Below are 19,186 nucleotides of genomic sequence, written 5' to 3'. Positions count from 1 at the left end.
TTGGTACTTGCAATAGGAAGTAGGCTGGGTAAATATCACGCAAGATGGAAATGATTTGGTCTCTTAAAAGGGGCAGGCCTTTCTCCTCGGTCAGGTGCTTCGGAACTTCGGGGTTGAGTGTGAAGGAGAAAACATAGACGTAATTGTGGAGATAAGCTGTCTAAGGTCATGTGAGTGGGAGAGAGAACCTCTGCTTGGAAGTAGTGCTGGGGTACCACAAAGGCTGTGAGAACCCTCAGTCCAAGCAGAGGCGGCCTGAGGGCCTCGCCTTACCCCCTGTGTGTGTCGGTGTCCAGCCATGAGCTGTGCCCAGACCCCACCCTGCCACCTACCAACAAAACCAAGCACAGCGCAGATGGGAGAACACCCTGCCCGGTGACTCCTCAGCCCAGCACTCCTGTCTCCATCCCCACTGACGAGCCAGCACTGTGTCCCAGCAGCATCAGCCACCGGAACCCCTCTTTCCATCCCTCCTCTTCCACTTGTCAGCACCCTGTCCCCGGCTCAGAACACCCATCTACACCTGCGCCGTGCAGGGGCCTCGGAGGCAGTCTCCCCACGTCCCCTCCTGCCTCCATCCTGGCCCCCCTCTGCACTGTGGCCAGGGGCCTCCAGGAAGGGGAGCCTGAGCACGTCAGCACCCCTCTAACAGAGCCCCCCAGTGTTAGCAGGTGGCCACTGGCAGTGCGGTCCAGCCCAGCCTCCATCTCCCCCCTCATGCCACTCCTTCCCAACTGGGAACTGCCTGGAGTGACCCCCCCCCAGTCCCAGGTTGACAACCCCATCCTGAGGTGGCAGGGAACCCCCTCCTGCTCACACAGACCAGGTGCGCCGTCTGCGCTCGTGAGGCTGCACGATATGGGCCTCCCGCTTTAGCACCTGCCACGCCTGATAGTCTGGCGTGTGTCTGTCGATGAGCATCGGTCTCCCTTCCTGGACCACATCCCACGTCACTCAGCATCTTCCCGGTGACGGGCCCACCAGGGCGCTCAGTAAACAGCATCCCGTGCTGTCCTCGTTGGCCTCTGGGCCCCCTGACCTGACCAACGAGGCTTCATCTAGAACTCTTTGTATTTCAAGGTAGAGAATACTGTTCCAGATACTGGTTTGACTTTGTATTTTCATTTATCGACTCAGTGCGGTCTTTTTCCCACGACTCCAGAGTCATGTGGGCAACAAAGCTTAGAAAGTGAGAAGGTGGTCTGGGCACACTTCCTGCTTCGTCCTGGGCCTGTCATGCTGCCAACACGTGTGGTTGCTGCATTTTAGTTGATCATTTTTCCTGAAAAGATGGTTCTATATATTGATTTGCTTTTATGTATTTTAATTTGGAAAGCACGTCACGACAGTATAGAGTCTTGGGAGGAAAGAAAAACTTGAGCTCTACTACTGCTTGTAAGCTCAACCACTGTTACACTGTTAATGAGTCACCTCTGGGTCTTTTATATACCTTTAACATTGCCACAGTCATAGGTACGTAAATTTTGTGTCCTGCTTTTTCCCTCTAAATAACCTTAATGTTGACTGATTGTTATATTTTATATGACATGGTGTATGAGGCTGACTTAGTTCAATAAGCATTTATAGGCATCGTTCTCAATGCTGAGAACCACTCAAGTACACAGATGTAGTACTCTGTAATAATAGACCACCACAACTCTGAAGCTTTTCATGACATTTTTCCTTCACGGATGTATTAATTCTGTGACATCATCTCTTCATCCCAGGAAGAAGCCTATGCAAGAGTTTTCTTCCTTTGTCTAATAGCTTCTTTCTTCACTTACTGAGCAACTTGACTAGGGCTTATCCCATGCCGGATGCTAGTCTGTGTGCTGGGGACATGGCTGGGAATCCCCATGCGTGAAGCCAGACGGGTGTGAGTGAGTGAACGAATGAATGAGGTGGTCAGTAGAAGAGGCAAACAGGTGGGTGAGAGAGAGGGATAATGGGATGGGGGGGTGGCGCTGCTGTTAGACAAGGTCGGGGCCCGCTCTGGTGGTGACGCCTGGGCAGAAAGGGACTTGGAGCAGGCGGTGAGCTGGCAGAGAGGCTGTCTCTGGCCCGGGGACCAGCAGGTACGAAGGCCCTGAGCTGAGGTAGCTGGCGGTTTTCATACAAGAGGCAGGAGCAAGTGAGGGGAGGAGGTGGGCAGGGCCTGAGGTCAGTGAGCCCAGGCGGGCTTGGGGGATGAGATGAGATCTGGCAGGGGGTGATCTAGGGAGGGAGCCCCGAGCAGATCTGGGGGAAGCCCCAAGGAGATCTATGGAGGAAGCCTGGGGATCGGAGGCCCCCCCCAGATATTCTCAGGGCTCCACCATATCTCCTTGGAGCTGCCCCCAGATTTCCTTGCGACTCCCCCCACAGATCTCCCTGGGGCTCCCCCCATATTTCCCCAGGGCTTACCCCAGATCTCCTTGGGACTCCCCCGCAGATCTCCCCAGGGCTCTGCAGGGGAACCCTAAGGACATCTGGAGGCGCCCTGGGGAGACCTGGGGGTGATCGCCCAGGCTGTGCTCAGGCCTCTGGCTATCCCCAGGTGAGGTGGAGGTGGTGCATAGTGCCTTGCTCTCCCTCACGCTCTGACAAGGTGGCTCCACTCCAGTGTCCCCATCCTGCTGGGAAGCCCCTTCAGCTTCCTGCTCCCCCGTCACCCTGTGGACGAGTCACTTCGTGCTCAGACACAGGTCTGGTAAGCTCAGTGTGAAGTGTGTATGTGAGCAGGTGGACAAGGAGCCACACCCCACAGTGTCACAGCCATGTTGGGGTAACCCTGCTCCAAGAAGTTAGGCATGTTCCGTGTATTTGATGAGCTCTGTAACTCTGAATTTCTCATTTCTTTTTCTTTTGCTCCTCTGTCAGAAATTTTTCCTTCTAAAATAAAGGCCACATATATTCTTCGAATTGTGTAAAAATGTACCCTAGTAGGACTTCCTGTCAGCCTATAATCGTAAAGCATGATTACCCTCTGAAGTTTTAGAATCAACTCTTTTTTGGTGGTGGCAGGGCCAGAAGTTAGCCTGCTTCTACTCTTCTAGCTTTGCTTTATGGTCCGATCAGCCACACGCATGCGAAAGGGAGAGCCCATGAGTTGTCTCCAAACACTTCTTCCTGAAAGAACAGACCGTTGTCGCCCATTCCTCGGGGAGACTAATTCCTTTTGTTTTCTTTCTGACACAGGAGGAGCCCTCACAGCTTCCCCAGGTCAGGAGGGAAAATATGGAATGTGTTTTACCGCTGACTGAACACAACCCAATGAACTGTCCTGACAGTAGTTTGAAAACCAGCAGTTAGCAGTTTGTGCAGCCCTAACATCACCCGGCACTTTCCAGAGCAGACTCACTGTTGACAGGAACTCTCAGCCTCACGCCCCGTAGAACCTCAAGCTCAGCCGATTTCAGAGATTTCCGCACAAGAAAAGCACCCAGCGCCCGGCGTCCACAATGGCGATGGACGAGTACCTGTGGATGGTCATCTTGGGTTTTATCATAGCTTTTATCTTGGCGTTTTCTGTGGGTGCCAATGACGTTGCCAATTCGTTTGGTACCGCCGTGGGCTCGGGCGTGGTGACCTTGAGGCAGGCCTGTATCCTGGCTTCCATCTTCGAAACCACCGGCTCGGTGTTGCTGGGGGCCAAAGTCGGAGAGACCATCCGGAAGGGCATCATTGACGTGAACCTATACAACAACACCGTGGAGACGCTCATGGCCGGGGAGGTCAGTGCCATGGTCGGTAAGTAGCTTCGTCTTCCCACCCGTGCGAATGTGTCCCGACCCACTCCTCTGCCTGACTTCTGTCATACCCATAAATGAGACTTTTGCTTTAACTTTTCAAAAACCGGTTTGATAGTTGTTGTTTTTTTTAAATAAGAGTATAGCTGATTTACAGTGTGTGTTATTTTCAGGTGTATAGTGAAGTAATTCAGCAATATATATATGAAATATGTGTATGTATATTTTTCAGACTTGTTTCTCATTTATTATATCTTATTTGTGCTTTCTGTATGTTATGATTTTGGTCAATGTCCAAATGTCAAACAACCATTTCTTTCTTGAATGTGTTCAAATAGACTTTGGCTAAGTCAGTGCTTTTCAAAAAGTCCAGAAAAAAAAAGATATTTGTAGCATAGCTCTTTGTCATTTTAAAGCTATTTGAAAGTTCTTAAAGAAAGAACATGTTAAAGTGAACGTGTTTCAGAGGTTTAGGTAGGTTTATTTATAAACCTTGATGGTTTATTTCTGTTTTTTCATATATTTTTCATTAGTTCCAAGGCGATGTTTTAAAAACTTGGATGCCAAAACCCAGTTTTCATTAGCTTAACTCTTGTATTCTCAGTTTAAGTTTTAGAGCAGTTACCAAGTGAATCTTCAGTGCCTGTGTTTTAAGAAACGTTGGTCTTCTCTGTCATTTGTCCTCCTTTCGTTGGTTTTTGTTCAGATTTTCTAATTCCACCCCTGGGAGTTCCATCTGGTATGCTTGTTTTGTTTTCTGGCCAGAAGACCATTTGTACATCACCTGTTTGCAGTAGGACCTCTTATGGGTAGGGTCAGGGTGCCTGGATGAAAGAGCATTGCTGGCTGGATGAGTGGTTCCTTCTCTTCCCACGCTGATCCCAGACCTGTGGCAGCATACGGGTGCTCCCTCACCATGGCAGCATGAGTGCTCCCTCACCAAGCTGAGAGGTTGGGGCATCAGGGCCTTAAGTGCAGCCAACAAGACCCTCCTCCGCTTGCCTCTAGGTCCAGGTGACACACAGCAGCGGCGGGTCTGCATGGGCAAGGGGTGTGGGCGAGAGGGGGGTCCTGCCACCTTCTGTTTGCAGCAGGGCACATGCTTTTGTGGGGAGAGCCGTGCCGTGGAGGCCGGGTGCTGGTGGACCGCGAACACAGCTCCATCCCACGGGTGCCGAGATGAGTCACCAGCAGCATGTCTGTAGCACCGAGGATGTGCAGTCATTGGCCAGGTTTAGATGGCTCATCATCTTTTTTGTGGCAGCAGGTTAGTCTGAGAAGTAGTTGAGGTCTTTGATTGGAAACAGACGCAGGTCCTGAGTAAGGAATTAAATACTACTAAGCGACTCAGCAGTGGCCACAGACCTGGAAAAGGTCAGTTTTCATTCCAGTCCCAAAGAAAGGCAATGCCAAAGAATGCTCAAATTACCGCACAGTTGCACTCATCTCACACGCTAGTAAAGTAATGCTCAAAATTCTCCAAACCAGGCTTCAGCAATATGTGAACCGTGAACTTCCAGATGTTCAAGCTGGTTTTAGAAAAGGCAGGGGAACCAGAGATCAAATTGCCAACATCCACTGGATCATCGAAAACGCAAGAGAGTTCCAGAAAAATATCTCTCTTTGCTTTATGGACTATGTCAAAGCCTCTGACTGTGTGGATCACAACAAACTGTAGAAAATTCTTAAAGGGATGGGAATACCAGACCACCTGACCTGCCTGTTGAGAAACCTATATGCAGGTCAGGAAGCAACAGTTAGAACTGGACATGGAACAACAGACTGGTTCCAAATAGGAAAAGGAGTTCGTCAAGGCTGTATATTGTCACCCTGCTTATTTAACTTATATGCAGAGTACATCATGAGAAACGCTGGGCTGGAAGAACCACAAGCTGGAATCAAGATGGCCAGGAGAAATCTCAATCACCTCAGATATGCAGATGACACCACCCTTATGGCAGAAAGTGAAGAAGAACTAAAGAGCCTCTTGATGAAAGTGAAAGAAGAGAGTGAAAAGGTTGACTTAAAGCTCAACATTCAGAAAACGAAGATCATGGCATCCGGTCCCATCACTTCATGGCAAATAGATGGGGAAACAGTGGAAACAGTGTCCGACTTTATTTTTCTGGGCTCCAAAATCACTGCAGGTGGTGACTGCAGCCATGAAATTAAAAGACGCTTACTCCTTGCAAGGAAAGCTATGACCAACCTAGACAGCATATTCAAAAGCAAAGACATTACTTTGCCAACAAAGGTCCGTCTAGTCAAGGCTATGGTTTTTCCAGTAGTTATGTATGGATGTGAGAGTTGAACTATAAAGAAAGCTGAGTGCCAAAGAATTGGTGCTTTTGAACTGTGGTGTTGGAGAAGACTCTTGAGAGTCCCTTGGACTGCAAGGAGATCCAGTCCATCCTAAGGGAGATCAGTCCTGAGTGTTCATTGGAAGGACTGATGCTGAAGCTGAATCTCCAGTACTTTGGCCACCTGATGGGAAGAGCTGACTCATTTGAAAAGACCCTGATGCTGGGAAAGATTGAAGGCAGGAGGAGAAGGGGACGACAGAGGATGAGGTCTTTGGATGGCATCACCAACTCGATGGACATGAGTTTGGGTAAACTCCGGGAATTGGTGATGGACAGGGAGGCCTGGTGTGCTGCAGTCCATGGGGTTGCAAAGAGTCGGACACGACTGAGAGACTGAATTGAAGCATGGTAGGCTGATCATAGGTGCTCAGAGTTCCTCTTCCTCAGCTGTACATTTTGTGTTTGAAAGATGTAAGGCTCACGATTGATAAAACTGATCGTTATTTTTAAGAACTAAATATTTGCTATTAGTACACAGACTTTTGGCTCAGAGGAGGCCAAGGTGCAACTTTCTTTGGTTGTCCCGAAGCCAGGTTTGTCCATCAGCCGCCCTCAGCCTGCCGCCTAAGGTCGATGACCCCAATGAGATCAAAGTTGTGTACCTAAAGTGCCCTGGTGGGGAAGTAGGTCCCTTGTCTGCCCTGGCCCCCAAGCTCGGCCTCCTGGGTCTGTCTCTGAAAAAAAAGGTTGGTGAAGATGAGATGCCTCGGCCAAGGCAACCGGTGATTGGAAGGGTGTGAGGATGACAATGAAAGTGACCTTTAGCCCAGACAGGCCCATGTTGAGGTGGTACCTTCTGCCTCTGCCCTAATCTTCAGAGCCCTCAAGCAGCTGCCAAAAGACAGAAAGAAGCAGAAAAACATTAAGCACAGTGGAAACACTGCTTTTGATGAGACTGTCAAAGTTGCCCAACAGATGCAGCAGTGGTCTTGGCTGGAGAAGTGTCTGCAACCATTAAAGAGGTTCTGGGGACCACCCAGTCTGTGGACTGCCGTGTTGACAGCCACCATCTCCACCCCCTCATAGGTGACATCAACAGTGGTGTGATGGAGTGCCCAGCTCATTAAGAACATCTAAGAAAAATAATTTAATAGAGGGTGATTTGACAACCAAAGAAAAATTCATTTACCATAACAGTTATTATAATGATTTAATTTCACTCACCTTCACTGAATATATACTTCTCATCATAGTCAGGTATATTTGACATTTCCCTTAGAAAAATAACAGTTACTGGTAAAAATCACCCTCAGTAGTGGTGATCAATATGTAAGACATAATCATATCAACCAGACCAGACCACCTGACCTGCCTCTTGAGAAACCTGTATGCAGGTCAAAAAGCAGCAATTAGAACCAGACATGGAACAACAGACTGGTTCCAAATAGGAAAAGGAGTACGTCAAGGCTGTATATTGTCACCCTGCTTATTTAACTTCTATGCAGAGTCCATCATGAGAAACGCTGGGCTGGAAGAACCACAAGCTGGAATCAAGATGGCCAGGAGAAATCTCAATCACCTCAGATATGCAGATGACACCACCCTTATGGCAGAAAGTGAGGAAGAACTGAAGAGCCTCTTGATGAAAGTGAAAGAAGATAGTGAAAAGGTTGACTTAAAGCTCAACATTCAGAAAACTAAGACCATGGCATCCGGTCCCATCACTTCATGGCAAATAGATGGGGAAACAGTGGAAACAGTGTCCGACTTTATTTTTCTGGGCTCCAAAATCACTGCAGGTGGTGACTGCAGCCATGAAATTAAAAGACGCTTGCTCCTTGGAATAAAAGCTATGGCCAACCTAAACAGCATATTAAAAAGCAGAGACATTACTTTGCCAACAAAGATCCATCTAGTCAAAGCTATGGTTTTACCAGTAGTCATGTATGGATGTGAGAGATGGACCATAAAGAAAGCACTGAAGAATTGATGCTTTTGAACTGTGGTGTTGGAAAAGACTCTTGAGAGGCCCTTGGACTGCAAGGAGATCCAACCAATCCATCCTAAAGGAAATCAGTCCTGAATATTCATTGGAAGGACTGATGCTGAAGCTGAAACTCCAATACTTTAGCCACTTGATGCGAAGAGCTGACTCATTTGAAAAGACCCTGATTCTGGGAAAGATTGAAGGCAGGAGGAAAAGGGGATGCCAGAGGATGAGATGGCTGGATGACATCTCCGACTCAATGGACATGGGTTTGGGTGAACTCCGGGAGTTGGTGATGGACAGGGAGGCCTGGCGTGCTGCAGTCCATGGGGTCGCAAAGACTTGGACATGACTGAACGACTGAACTGAATCATATCAAGCAGAAATTAAGGTTTTGCTAGTCAGAGTGATGTGGACAAGGTCTATTGAAAGTAAAGGAGGAGTAAAAACATTGCTCAAGTTCAGTCTTTTTAAATATTGGCATATAGTTGATTTACAATATTGTGTTGGTTTCAGGTATATAGTGAAGTGAGTCAGTTATACATGTATCTTTTCTTTTATAGATTCGTTCCCCATACAGGTCGCTACAGAGTGTTGAGTCGCACCCCGTGTGGTCCAGAGTGATGAAGTTCAGCCTTAACAGCGGTTTCTCCCTATGCTGGATGGGCCCTGTGGGGAGTGGTGGTACTTGTCGAGGAGATTTGTTGGTGAGGCTGCCCCAGGGCCCAGGTGGACAGGCCTGCGAGCTGAGCTCCGTGTCACCACTGACTTGCTGTGTGGACAGCATAACTTGTCCAGCTTTGGGGTTTTCCCACCCCTGGCCTAGTCTCTCCACTCAAAGAATGAAGTATACTTACCTCCACTAGAATTTAGGTTAACCAAAGCAGTTTGTGGTTTTGCTTGAATAACTTGATTTTGTTTGCTTTGGTTTCTTTTTTTTTTTTTTTGATGTGTGGTTAGATGAATCTCAAAGCCTATTTTGTTGGGAGTTGGTGAAATGAGAGTTACCTAGACATTTAAAATTGGTTTCCTTGAACATGAGAATTCTGGGTAGTTTTGAGATGGTGATATAATTATGTTTGGCTCAGATCAAGATGATTCTGTTCAAATGCCTGAATTCTCCCAGTCTTCCTCTTTTAAAGCCAACATCCCTTTCTTTTCCCCTTTTCTCCCTTGTCTTTTTAACTCTATTTTCCTCTTTTTTCTTGAACTTTGCCCCAAGCCCATGGGTCTCTGTGTTTTCCCATAGCATGATGGTAGCGTTAAGTTGATTGGGGGGAAGACGTTTTTCATGCCAGCCAGGCTTCCCGAACACAGCCTCTCTGGGAACTCTAGCTCAGCCCCAAAGCAGTAGTCAATCCACTTAGTATGAAACCACTCATGGTTCCCCAAATCCACTGAGAATTCAGAGTTCTCCGTCTTTTCACAGCAGTACCCACAACAGCGTGACCGAGCCATCACAGTGAAGCACCCTAGGAAGTGCTGGGTCTCCTCTGCCACCCTGTAACCCACACCTGCTCTACCATTTGTTCATCATCTGGGAGCCCGTAGCCCAAGATGCCGTCTTAACCCCCAGTCTCCCCAGGCTTTGTCTCGCACCCTGTGTAGTTCAGTCATGTCCAACTCTTTGCCCCCCATGGACTGCAGCACACCCGGCTTCCCTGTCCTTCACCATCTCCCAGAGTTTGCTCAGATTCATGTCCTTTAGGTTGGTGATGCCATCCCACCATCTCATCCTCTGCCGCCCTCTTTTCCTTGCGCCCCAATCCCACACTTAATCCCTTCCTTCGTGGCAGGTCACCTTTAGCTTCAGGTTAGACTCTCTCTGTTTCCCACGGTTTTTCTTTTTTAAGTATTTATTTCTATGTGTGGATCTGGCTGCACAGGTCTTGGTTGTGGCATCCAAGAGCTTGAGTTGCAGCATGCAAGCTCCTGGTTGCAACATGTGGGCTCTGGATCCCTGACCAGGGATGGAACCTGGGCCCCCTGCATTGGGAGCTCGGAGTCTTAGCCACTGGACCTCTACAGGAGTCCTTTCCACTGTTTTTCTTAATATTAATATAATGCCATTCACTTTCAGGATTCCCCAAGGTTGAAGAGGCCTCTCACCCACTTTCACCTCACAAGACCCCTGCACACAAGGCTTCTGTCTTTCCCTCCATCCTCCGGTCATTTCTCCCTTCTTTCTCTCAGGTAGTCCCATCTCCCTACCTCTCCTTACAAACCTTCCTGTTGTAAAGTCAGCCCAGGGAGAGGAGAGTGGCTTTCAAGACAGAAAACCGCATGGTCTGAGTTCATGTAGGTCAATTTTTCTCCTTCTCATAACATCACTGGGTTACTTTAATTTTTTAAGACTATCAGTCATAAAGGTTGCTTTTTCAGTTCTGGTTCTGTGCTGTGTAACACACTCCCAACTCTGGCTTTATTTTTAAAACAATCCGTCCCCCTAGGAGCCCAGGGCTTAGGTGTCCCGGCTCATAGAACTGTCCGCGGGGGAGCGTGGGCGCCGCCATCCAGCCTGTCACCAGGTTGGCAGCCCCAGGCTGGTCCTTCTGCTCCCAACACACGTTTCAGGGATAGACTTGGGGTCACGGCCCGCTTTGGCTCAAAGGTCATGGTGCCCAACGCTCCCAGAGCAGCTGTCAGCCTTGCTGCACAAACTGGGACCTCTCATGAGCCTCTGTAGCACAGATATTTTTGGAGAAAATGCCAGGGGTCTGTTTGAAGGCGCTGCTGCTGCCAAGCAACCAGATTTCCAGAATTAACGTTTGGGATTAATGACGCGCCTGTTTATCAGCCCGCCCCTTTGTTCCCCTGCAGCCCTTCATGAGCTTTTCAACAACTGTTTCTGAAGGCGATCTCTCCCCAGCTGATGCTTTTAATACTCCCTGCAAAACCTGATCTGCTTATGAAAATATCTGGAGTGAACTCTGGCCTAGAAAAACACGAAGCCTGGAAGAGGGTGGTGAAGTTGAGGTGAAAGGATACAAGCCAAAACCCAGGGATCCTCTTGACTCCTGAGAGTTAGCAGGCTTGGAGGGAGCAGGCCGAAAAGGCCTGGCGGCCGGGCAGGGGCTGTGGGTAGATGCCCAGTGTGGGGTTTGCTATCACAGTTGCTTCTCATGGAAGAGGCAAAAATATGAAAAGCAACATGGGGTTACACTCTTTTTTTTTTTTATTGAAGTATACTGACGTGACATATTGGTAATACCAGTTTTAGGTGTACAACACTGATTTTTTTTTTTTGGCTGCACTGGGTCTTCACTGCTGCTCGGACTTTTCTCTAATTGTATTGAGTGGGGCTACTCACTGGTTGTGGCTCGCAGGCTTCTCTTTGCAGTGACTTCTCTTGTGGCGCACAGCCTCCAGAGCGCTGCTTCAGTAGATTCATGGGCTTAGTTTCCCCTCGATATGTGGGATCTTCCCAGACCAGGGTCAATCCTGTGTCCCCTGCATTGGCAGGCAGATTCTTAACCACTGGACCACCAGGGCTTTCCTGGTGGCTTAGACAGTAAAGAATCTGCCTGCAATGCGGGAGACCTGGGTTCGATCCCTGGTTTGGGAAGCTACCCTGGAGGAGGGCATGGCAACCCACTCTAGTATTCTTGCCGGGAGAATCCCATGGACAGAGGAGCCTGGTAGGTTACTGTGCATTGGGTCACAAAGAGTCGGACACGACTGAGTGACTAAGCACAGCATGGGACCACCGGGGAAGTCCTAACACTGTGATCTGATGTTTGTATTTTGCCCTCTTTTGTATCGATTAGTATACATAGCCTGTCTCCAGTCTCCTTATGATGCAACCAAAAGATGTTACCTACAGCAGAATCTTCTCTGATACATGGCCTTTCCTGTTTCTCCTTGTTCACTGGTTCCAGTCTCCTGCTTGGTCCTGGCCATACTTCACATCAGAACTCACTCATCACCTGCATCCTTGCTTAAACGTGACAGAGTCAACTTGTAGCTGGCATCAGGCTTTTCTTTTCATACTATCAAAGATTTTCACTTGAATAAATCATCATTATCCCTTCCGTGTTGAAGAACGTTTCTAAAGTTATTTGAGTGGTTTCTGTCGGGACTCTGTTAAGAAACAATCCGGAGACAATTAACCCCAGCGAGGGGTGGGGAAGAAGGACTGTAATTTGGGTTTCTTCTTTCTGTGGCAACCTAATACACTGCACCGTGTCCCTGACTTTCCTCTGTCTTTGTCTCTTGTCTTCAACCCACAGGCTCAGCTGTCTGGCAGCTCATTGCGTCCTTCCTGAGGCTCCCAATCTCGGGGACTCACTGTATCGTCGGGGCCACCATAGGGTTCTCCCTCGTCGCAATTGGTACCCAAGGTGTGCAGTGGATGGAGCTGGTCAAGATTGGTAATTGGCATTTTCTTTTACGTATAAGAAGGAAAGTTTACATTTTCTAGAGTAAGTGTTATTAAAAGTTACCATTATGTTTTTTCCTTTAAATGTTCATGTATGCTGATAATACATTTTCCCTTAAAATTTCTGTTAGCAAAGATGAACTGTTAGGCGGTTCTTTGTTTTTTTGTTTTAAACTCCAGGTGCTCTTATCAAATGCCACATTGTCATTCAGCTTTGAAAACCAGTGTCTTATCTGCTGTTCACGGGGAGTTAAGAAATTTACCTGGTTGAAATCAGTCTGTAGTCAGAGAAAAGCTTTGGGCCCTTGTCCAGGAGTCAGCGTTCCTGGTGATGGGGAAGTGCGGAAGTGAGGTGCTCACCCCCACTGCATCCAGGAGTCCCCCCTTCCCAGCCTACCGGGTGCTCCTTCTGCCCTGCGGGCTGCCCAGTGGGAACTGTTTGGAGAGGTCTGACAGCTTGCTTCCTGCCTCTGACTTCTTCAGCGAGAGGAAAATCCATCAAACCCCATAAGTACCCACATGCCCACTGCGAAAAACACTGTCTCACCCACCTCTGTCGTCTTATGAGTCATAGTGGCCTCAGGACCCCTAGCCTGAACAGACCCCTGACCTGCCAGTCAGGACACAAATGTCCAGAGAACTCACCTGATCCCAGGAAACTCAGATGAACTCCCCGGAAACTCACCTGAGATACTGGGAAGCTCACCCAAGATCCCCGGCTCCTGAAACAGTGGTTCGTTCCCGCTGCACTTTAGAATTACCTGGGAGAGCAATAAAGATATCAGTACCCAACCCCTTTCCAAACCTTTGAAATCAGAATTCTGTAGCTGGAGCCGGAGCGTTAACTGGTTTTTGGAAACTCCCGCAGATGTTTCTAGTGCGTGGCCAGAGGCTGCGGAACAGTGCCAGGCTGGCCTTGGAATATGAAAGGGACGGGGCCCCCTTTTCAGCTAGCCCCGCAGCTGGCACAGGATGGGGCTCAGTGGGAATCGGAGGAACCGTCTTCAGAGGCCAGAGCTGGGGTGGCCACGTGTGTGGTGGGCTGGAGGAGTTCATGCTTGTTGGGGTGGGGTTTGTGTCTGAGGGTGGAGACCCCCATGTGGAGGTCAGTGGGTTTGTTGAGTTCTGAGTTAAAGGTGAATAATTCTAGGAATGTTTGTTAATGTGTATGCTGTATGTTAGTTACTGCTTTTTATGTAAATAGGACCTGAATTGTGTAGAATTTTAACATTCATTAGATTTTCTTTTAATTATTCAGTTGCTTCTTGGTTTATATCTCCACTGTTGTCTGGTTTCATGTCTGGCGTGCTGTTTGTACTGATCAGAATGTTCATCTTAAAAAAGGTAAGCGAGTTTATTATCTTTTTTAGTTAAGTTTTAGAGCTAAGTTTGGTTCTGCTCAATAAAAATTAATAGTGAGAGGGCTCAGAGGGATAATTACTAAGGCACAGCCCCTGATGTTGGAATCAGACATTATTATAAAGCAGGCTGAGGACTCGGGTGGTGTGCCCGGGGGCCCCCCGGAACGAGGACTGGACACGAGGTGCCCTGCCCTATGACTTAGCTCACTGGTCAGCATTCCCGGGCACTAATGCTCACGCCTCAAAAAGGAAAGACAATGATTTTGTGACCAGTAAACAGAATAGAGTGAGATAGTGTTACGATTTTGAAACTGCCCAGCACTAAAAACAACTGGAGAATTTTTTTACCCACATGGAAGGTATTTTCTGTTTTCTAATGGAGAAGGGAAGCATGAGACACTGGATTTTTTTTTTTTTCCCCTGTCCTTGAGGACAAGATAAAAAGAAGGAACTACACCTATGGGGGTACATTTTTTTTAATCAAAAATAAAATGAGATGAAAATGAAAACTTACTGAGATCAGTGTTCTAGGGGAATGTCAGGGGCTGTTGCAGCACTTTATAAGCCCTGCCGCTTGCCCTTGGTCACTCGGCACACACCAAGCCCGTCGGACGTGCCTGCCTTGAGCTGTGTCCTTACACGGCTCTTCTTCGAGTCAGGCTGAGGTCTCTTGGGTAATCGCACACTGACCATCCCTTCTCCTGGGCTCCTGCTGTGCCAGGACCTGTTAGCATCTTGGCAGGTGCCTAGTAAGCCTCCCCCTTTTATTTCTGCTGCCCTGGGCATCCCTGCTAGGCGGGCTCCTGCCCCTCCTCTGCCCCCAGGTGTCCCATCCTAGGAAGCCACGCCTCCCACCCCAGCTTCCACTGGGCTCCTCCCTTTGTGTTCCCACAAGCTCCCTGCCTTCTCATCACTGCACTCTCACATCGTCGTGCAGGGATTTATTTCCTGCTTGGCTCCCTGTTCACTCTTTGTGAGGTCTGTTGAGAGTGGACACCGTGACTCCCTGTTCACATGTGTAGGCAGCGCCCAGCTCTGCCCAGCCCTTCCGAGCCACTGGCTGAGTGTCTATTGAGAGAGAACAAAGGCTGCTTGGACGGGTGACAGGTGATGGGTGGATGGAAGGAAGGACAGAAAGGAGGAGGAAAGGAGACGGGGCTCGGTGAGACCGCTGTCATCGTGTGTTAAGAATAGGTTCTCTGGGGACTTCCCTGTGGTCCCGTGGTTAGGAGTCCATGCTTCCAATGCAGGGGTTGAGGGTTTGATCCCTGGTCGGGGCACTGGGTTCCTGCATGCCTTGTGGCAAGGCAAAAAATAAAAAGAGTAGGTTATTTAAGAAAACATAAGGTGATTCAGTTACAGCACACAAACAGAAGACTTTACACCTTCACAAGTTACCAGTTAGGAGTCTATCTTTAGCAGCTGTTGTCCCCAGAAAAGAACAGTTTGGAAGCAGAGGTGGTAGGCATGTGAGCATGTGGGCATTCTGTTTTTGGTTCAGCCCGGGTTCCTGTCCCGGGCCCATGGCAGATCAGGGGGCGGCGTGCTCCTCCCAGGCCCTGCCCACCCCTTCATACCTGCCCTTCACCTGCTGGCCTCTGAGCCTGGCCGGGACTCCCATGCGGCTGCGTCACCTCCCACCCCTGCTCTCTGTGCTCCTTACACTTCACTTCCATTCACTCTGGCCTCCTGACGAGTGCTGGGGGCCGCTAGAGACATTCTAGGCAAGCTCTTGATGCGCTTATGTTCCGCAAACGGGCTTAATTTCTACACGTCTGCATTTGACAGTAGGAACCTTTGAGATAGTCTCTCCTGATCCTGACTTCTGTAGCTCACTTCAAGAGGAGGGCATGGCAGCCCGCTCCAGTATTCTAACCTGCAGAATCCCATGGACACAAGAGCCTGGTGGGCTCCTCCATAGGGTCGCAAAGAGTCGGACATGATTGAAGTGACTTAGCATGCACACGGGCTACTGATCCTGACTTCTGTAGTGCTCATCAATTTTTAGACCTAAAAAAAAAAAGAAATGTTTAGACTTGATTTTCCTTGTAATAGGGTAGGTAATAGATTCATATCAATGTACAAGAGTGTTTTACACAGTCATCAGAAAGTAGCCCCTTTTTGAACTATTTAAGCAACACCTACATGCCAGTGCTACGTTGAGTTCCCAGTTCATATTTTTGCTTCAGAATCCTCTGTGGATCCACACCCTCAAACTCTACATTTTTCCTCTGTAAACTATAAATTTCTAATATTCTCCCAGGTGATATTTTGCCTTAAACATGTGCAGTACTGTTCTCGTTGAAACGTTAGATTTAGGAACTGTTGTACCAGAAGCCTAAGGTTGTTAAAAGAAAAAAATGTTTTCTTAGACAAAGAGCCCGCAGTTCTTTTCCGTGTGGCAGTTGAAGGTGAAACGCTCTACCTTGTGAAAAGATTTGGAAACTTGTAGCACGGGGTTCTATATTTATGTATTTCAACACAGCAGGCGTGTGTCACAGAGTCACATAAAATCCAGTAGCAACGCCATGGTGTTGAAGTCACTTGACTTTCTCAGGGCGTCCTCGGAGGGTCAGGCCTGAAAATATTTGTGGAAGGTGGATTTTAGGGGGCCAGCGTGCGCATCTAGGATAGCGAGCGCCCTGGGTTCTGAAGGGGAGGCCGGTTGGGGCTTGGGTCCTGGGAGCTGGCCTCACCAGCAGCCCTTCTCTGTCCCCAAGTGTCCCGCCAGCCCCCGCGGTCCCTGTGCGTTGATGTTTCTGCTGGTCCCTGTGGCGGCCCTTTGACACAGCGCTCGCGTGGGAAGGACAGCCCAGGCCAGCGCTGGGTCTGGGTGCACACTGCCCAGGCGGGGCTTTCCCCGAGCAGCACTGCATGTCATCTTGCCCGCCTGCAGACACCCCCTGGAGTCCTGACCTGCCCCCTCATCTCCTTACCCCGCAGGAGGACCCCGTTCCTAACGGCCTCCGGGCGCTTCCCGTGTTCTACGCCGCCACCATCGCCATCAATGTCTTCTCCATCATGTACACCGGAGCCCCAGGTAAGAGCCCTCGGCCAGCGGGCCTGTGAGAGTCCAGCCTGGGTGGTGGACTTGGGCCTGGCGCTGTTGCTGGCCGCCAGCCAGAAGCGCTACTCGTGGTCTTTACGGAGCGGAGCAAAGAACAGGAGGCGCAGTTACTTGTTTTACATATTCAAGAGAGGTGTGAAATAGAAAAGCCAGAGACTTGGGTTAAAAAAAAAGATGATTAACATCCCCTTCCTGGTGCAGAGTCACAGGACGTGATGTGGCAGCCCGAACCTCCCTGAGCTGGGGGCCCGGGGGCGGGGGAGGAGGGGGCAGGTGTAAACAGTAGGTCCGCACCCTGGACAGGGTTGGGGGGCTCCCACGTGTCCACACCACAAACATCCACCCCCCACCCCCAGAACTCATCAGGCCAGTAAGTCCAGTCATCAGAGCTGTGCTGTTTCGTCCCCCAGATCCTCGAACCAGTGGTACTTCTGTTTTCAGAATTCCTCCTTTTCTTCCCGTTCTGATGGCCTGTGTTCTTTTTTCCCAAGGCCTTGGGGTGGGGCCTGGTTAAAACTCCCTTTCTTTAACCTTTTTAGTGGGTAAAATGCTTTCACACAGTATTGGTATTTGCACACATCTCCGTGTTGATGAGCTTGTAGGGGCCTCACTCAGCATCTCCGTCTGAGTGTCTGCGGAGAGGACGGTGGGGAGGGGTGCCCATTTCTCCCTGGGATGGGCCTCCTACGGCCGGATCCTGACACACCCATCATCGTGGGGGCGCCCGGTCAGCGGAGAGGCTCACGGTGGTGTTCTCCTTCTCGCTAATGTCCGTTAAGGATTCATACTCAGTTGTGGGCCATATCTGACAGAAATCTCCCTGTCTCTGTTGAAAAGATAAAGCTTCTGCTAAATGGTGCGTCCTTACAGTCGAAAGCACCCTCTTCCGAAATGGGGGAAATCCTTATTAATTTCGCCAGCGGGGTTTTCTCAAGGCAGTTTTTCTCAGGCTTTAATAGCCGTATCTAACTGTATGTTTGTGTACTTCACTCTTTCTGAATGGTTCTTTTTAATTCTATTTCTTTTTTATTTTTGGCTGTGCTGGGTCTTCCTCGCTGCACGTGGGCTCTCTCTGGCTGCGGCGAGCCAGGGCTACCCTATAGTGCGGTGCCCGGGTTTGTCACCGTGCTGGCTTTTCTTGTTGCGGAGAACGGGCTCTCGCTGCATGGGCTTCAGCAGTTGTGGTGCACGGGCTTCGCTGCCCCAAGGCACCTGGGAGCTTCCCAGCCCAGACCCATTACACCTGCGTTACAGGCGGATTTGTTACCACTGAGCCACCAGGGGTGTGCTCCACCCTGCCGTGATTCATAGCTCTGCGTAACCTTCTACTCGGGCGTCTTCTGAAGAGCATTCAGAACATGGATCTTACAGCTTTGAAGAGTTGAGGTCAGGGCTTTCAGATTTCAGGGGCAGGGTGGGGGTAGTGGTGAAGCATCACAGCTGCTTTAAGTTACATGAAAAGTGCAAGGTAAGCGTCGTGGTGAGCTGGAGAGAGGTGAGACCCTCGCCTCAGACAACAGCAGCCTGATGGCCCTTCTGGCTTGATCATTCAGAGTATGAAGTGTATTTGTCAAAGGCTATTTCCACGATCCATTAAAAAAACAAAAAGCAGAGGCGGAGGCAGAGAAAAAGCAGCTGTCCAGTGTGAAGGCCACCCCACCCCAAGTCTGCATCTCACGAAGCTTTCGCGTGGTGCTGGGCGGGCCCCGGAGGACCAGGTGGGAAGTCACCTGCCCACCCGAGCACTTGGTCTTGGTTTTACTCAGCCCCCAGAGCCCAGGTGAGCTGAGCAGAAAGACGAGCAGCCGTTGATGACCAGACGCCTCCTGCGCTAGTTATGTAAGAGATTAACAAAGGAAGGCGAGGGGCCCTTTGTCAGACAGAGTCCTAGAAATGGGAACTGGTGGAAATGAGAATCATTTCTTTCTAAATTCTGTATTTTTTTTTCCTAGCCTCTATTTCTCTCTCTCCCTGGTTCTTGATCTGAATGTCAGAAGACCACAAATGTATGATTTTTATTAAAATTTGGCTTTTTCTAGACTTACCTATTTTTCCATCACTTCTTTTTCTCATCTATAAAAAAATATTTTAATTTTTTATCTTTTGGCCATCACTTAGTTCCCGGCCCAGGGATCAAACCTGCATCCCTTACATTGGAAGTGTGCAGACTTAACTGCTGGACCACCAAGGAAGTCCCTGTTTTTCTCGTCTTTTGCTGCAGTTTTATTGCAAATTCTCTGGAAGAGTCAGATTACTAAGAGATAAAATTATGCTAGAGAAATGAAACTATAAAATGAAAGAGGCAACCAAGGATAATATAAATACTTCATCGAGAAGTTTTGAAGAATAATAAAAAATAAAT

The 19,186-nt window shown here is 49.0% G+C and overlaps 1 protein-coding gene and 1 pseudogene across 13 annotated transcripts in view; both read left to right on the top strand.

The window, feature by feature from the left end:
- Positions 1-19,186, top strand: part of SLC20A2 (solute carrier family 20 member 2) — a 116,931-nt gene that overhangs the window by 59,283 nt on the left and 38,462 nt on the right. For all 13 annotated transcript variants that reach the window (XM_024986262.2, XM_059882233.1, XM_059882232.1 and 10 more), the window contains 4 exon segments: positions 3,178-3,729; positions 12,248-12,388; positions 13,655-13,740; positions 16,701-16,797. In XM_024986262.2, coding sequence (XP_024842030.1) covers positions 3,441-3,729; positions 12,248-12,388; positions 13,655-13,740; positions 16,701-16,797 — 613 coding nt within the window. In that variant the 5' untranslated portion in view covers positions 3,178-3,440.
- Positions 6,529-12,241, top strand: LOC132344022 (large ribosomal subunit protein uL11-like; annotated as a pseudogene).

Source organism: Bos taurus, chromosome 27, assembly GCF_002263795.3.
Source record: "Bos taurus isolate L1 Dominette 01449 registration number 42190680 breed Hereford chromosome 27, ARS-UCD2.0, whole genome shotgun sequence".
NCBI lineage: Eukaryota > Metazoa > Chordata > Mammalia > Artiodactyla > Bovidae > Bos > Bos taurus.
This window is presented reverse-complemented; position numbering and strand designations above follow the sequence as displayed.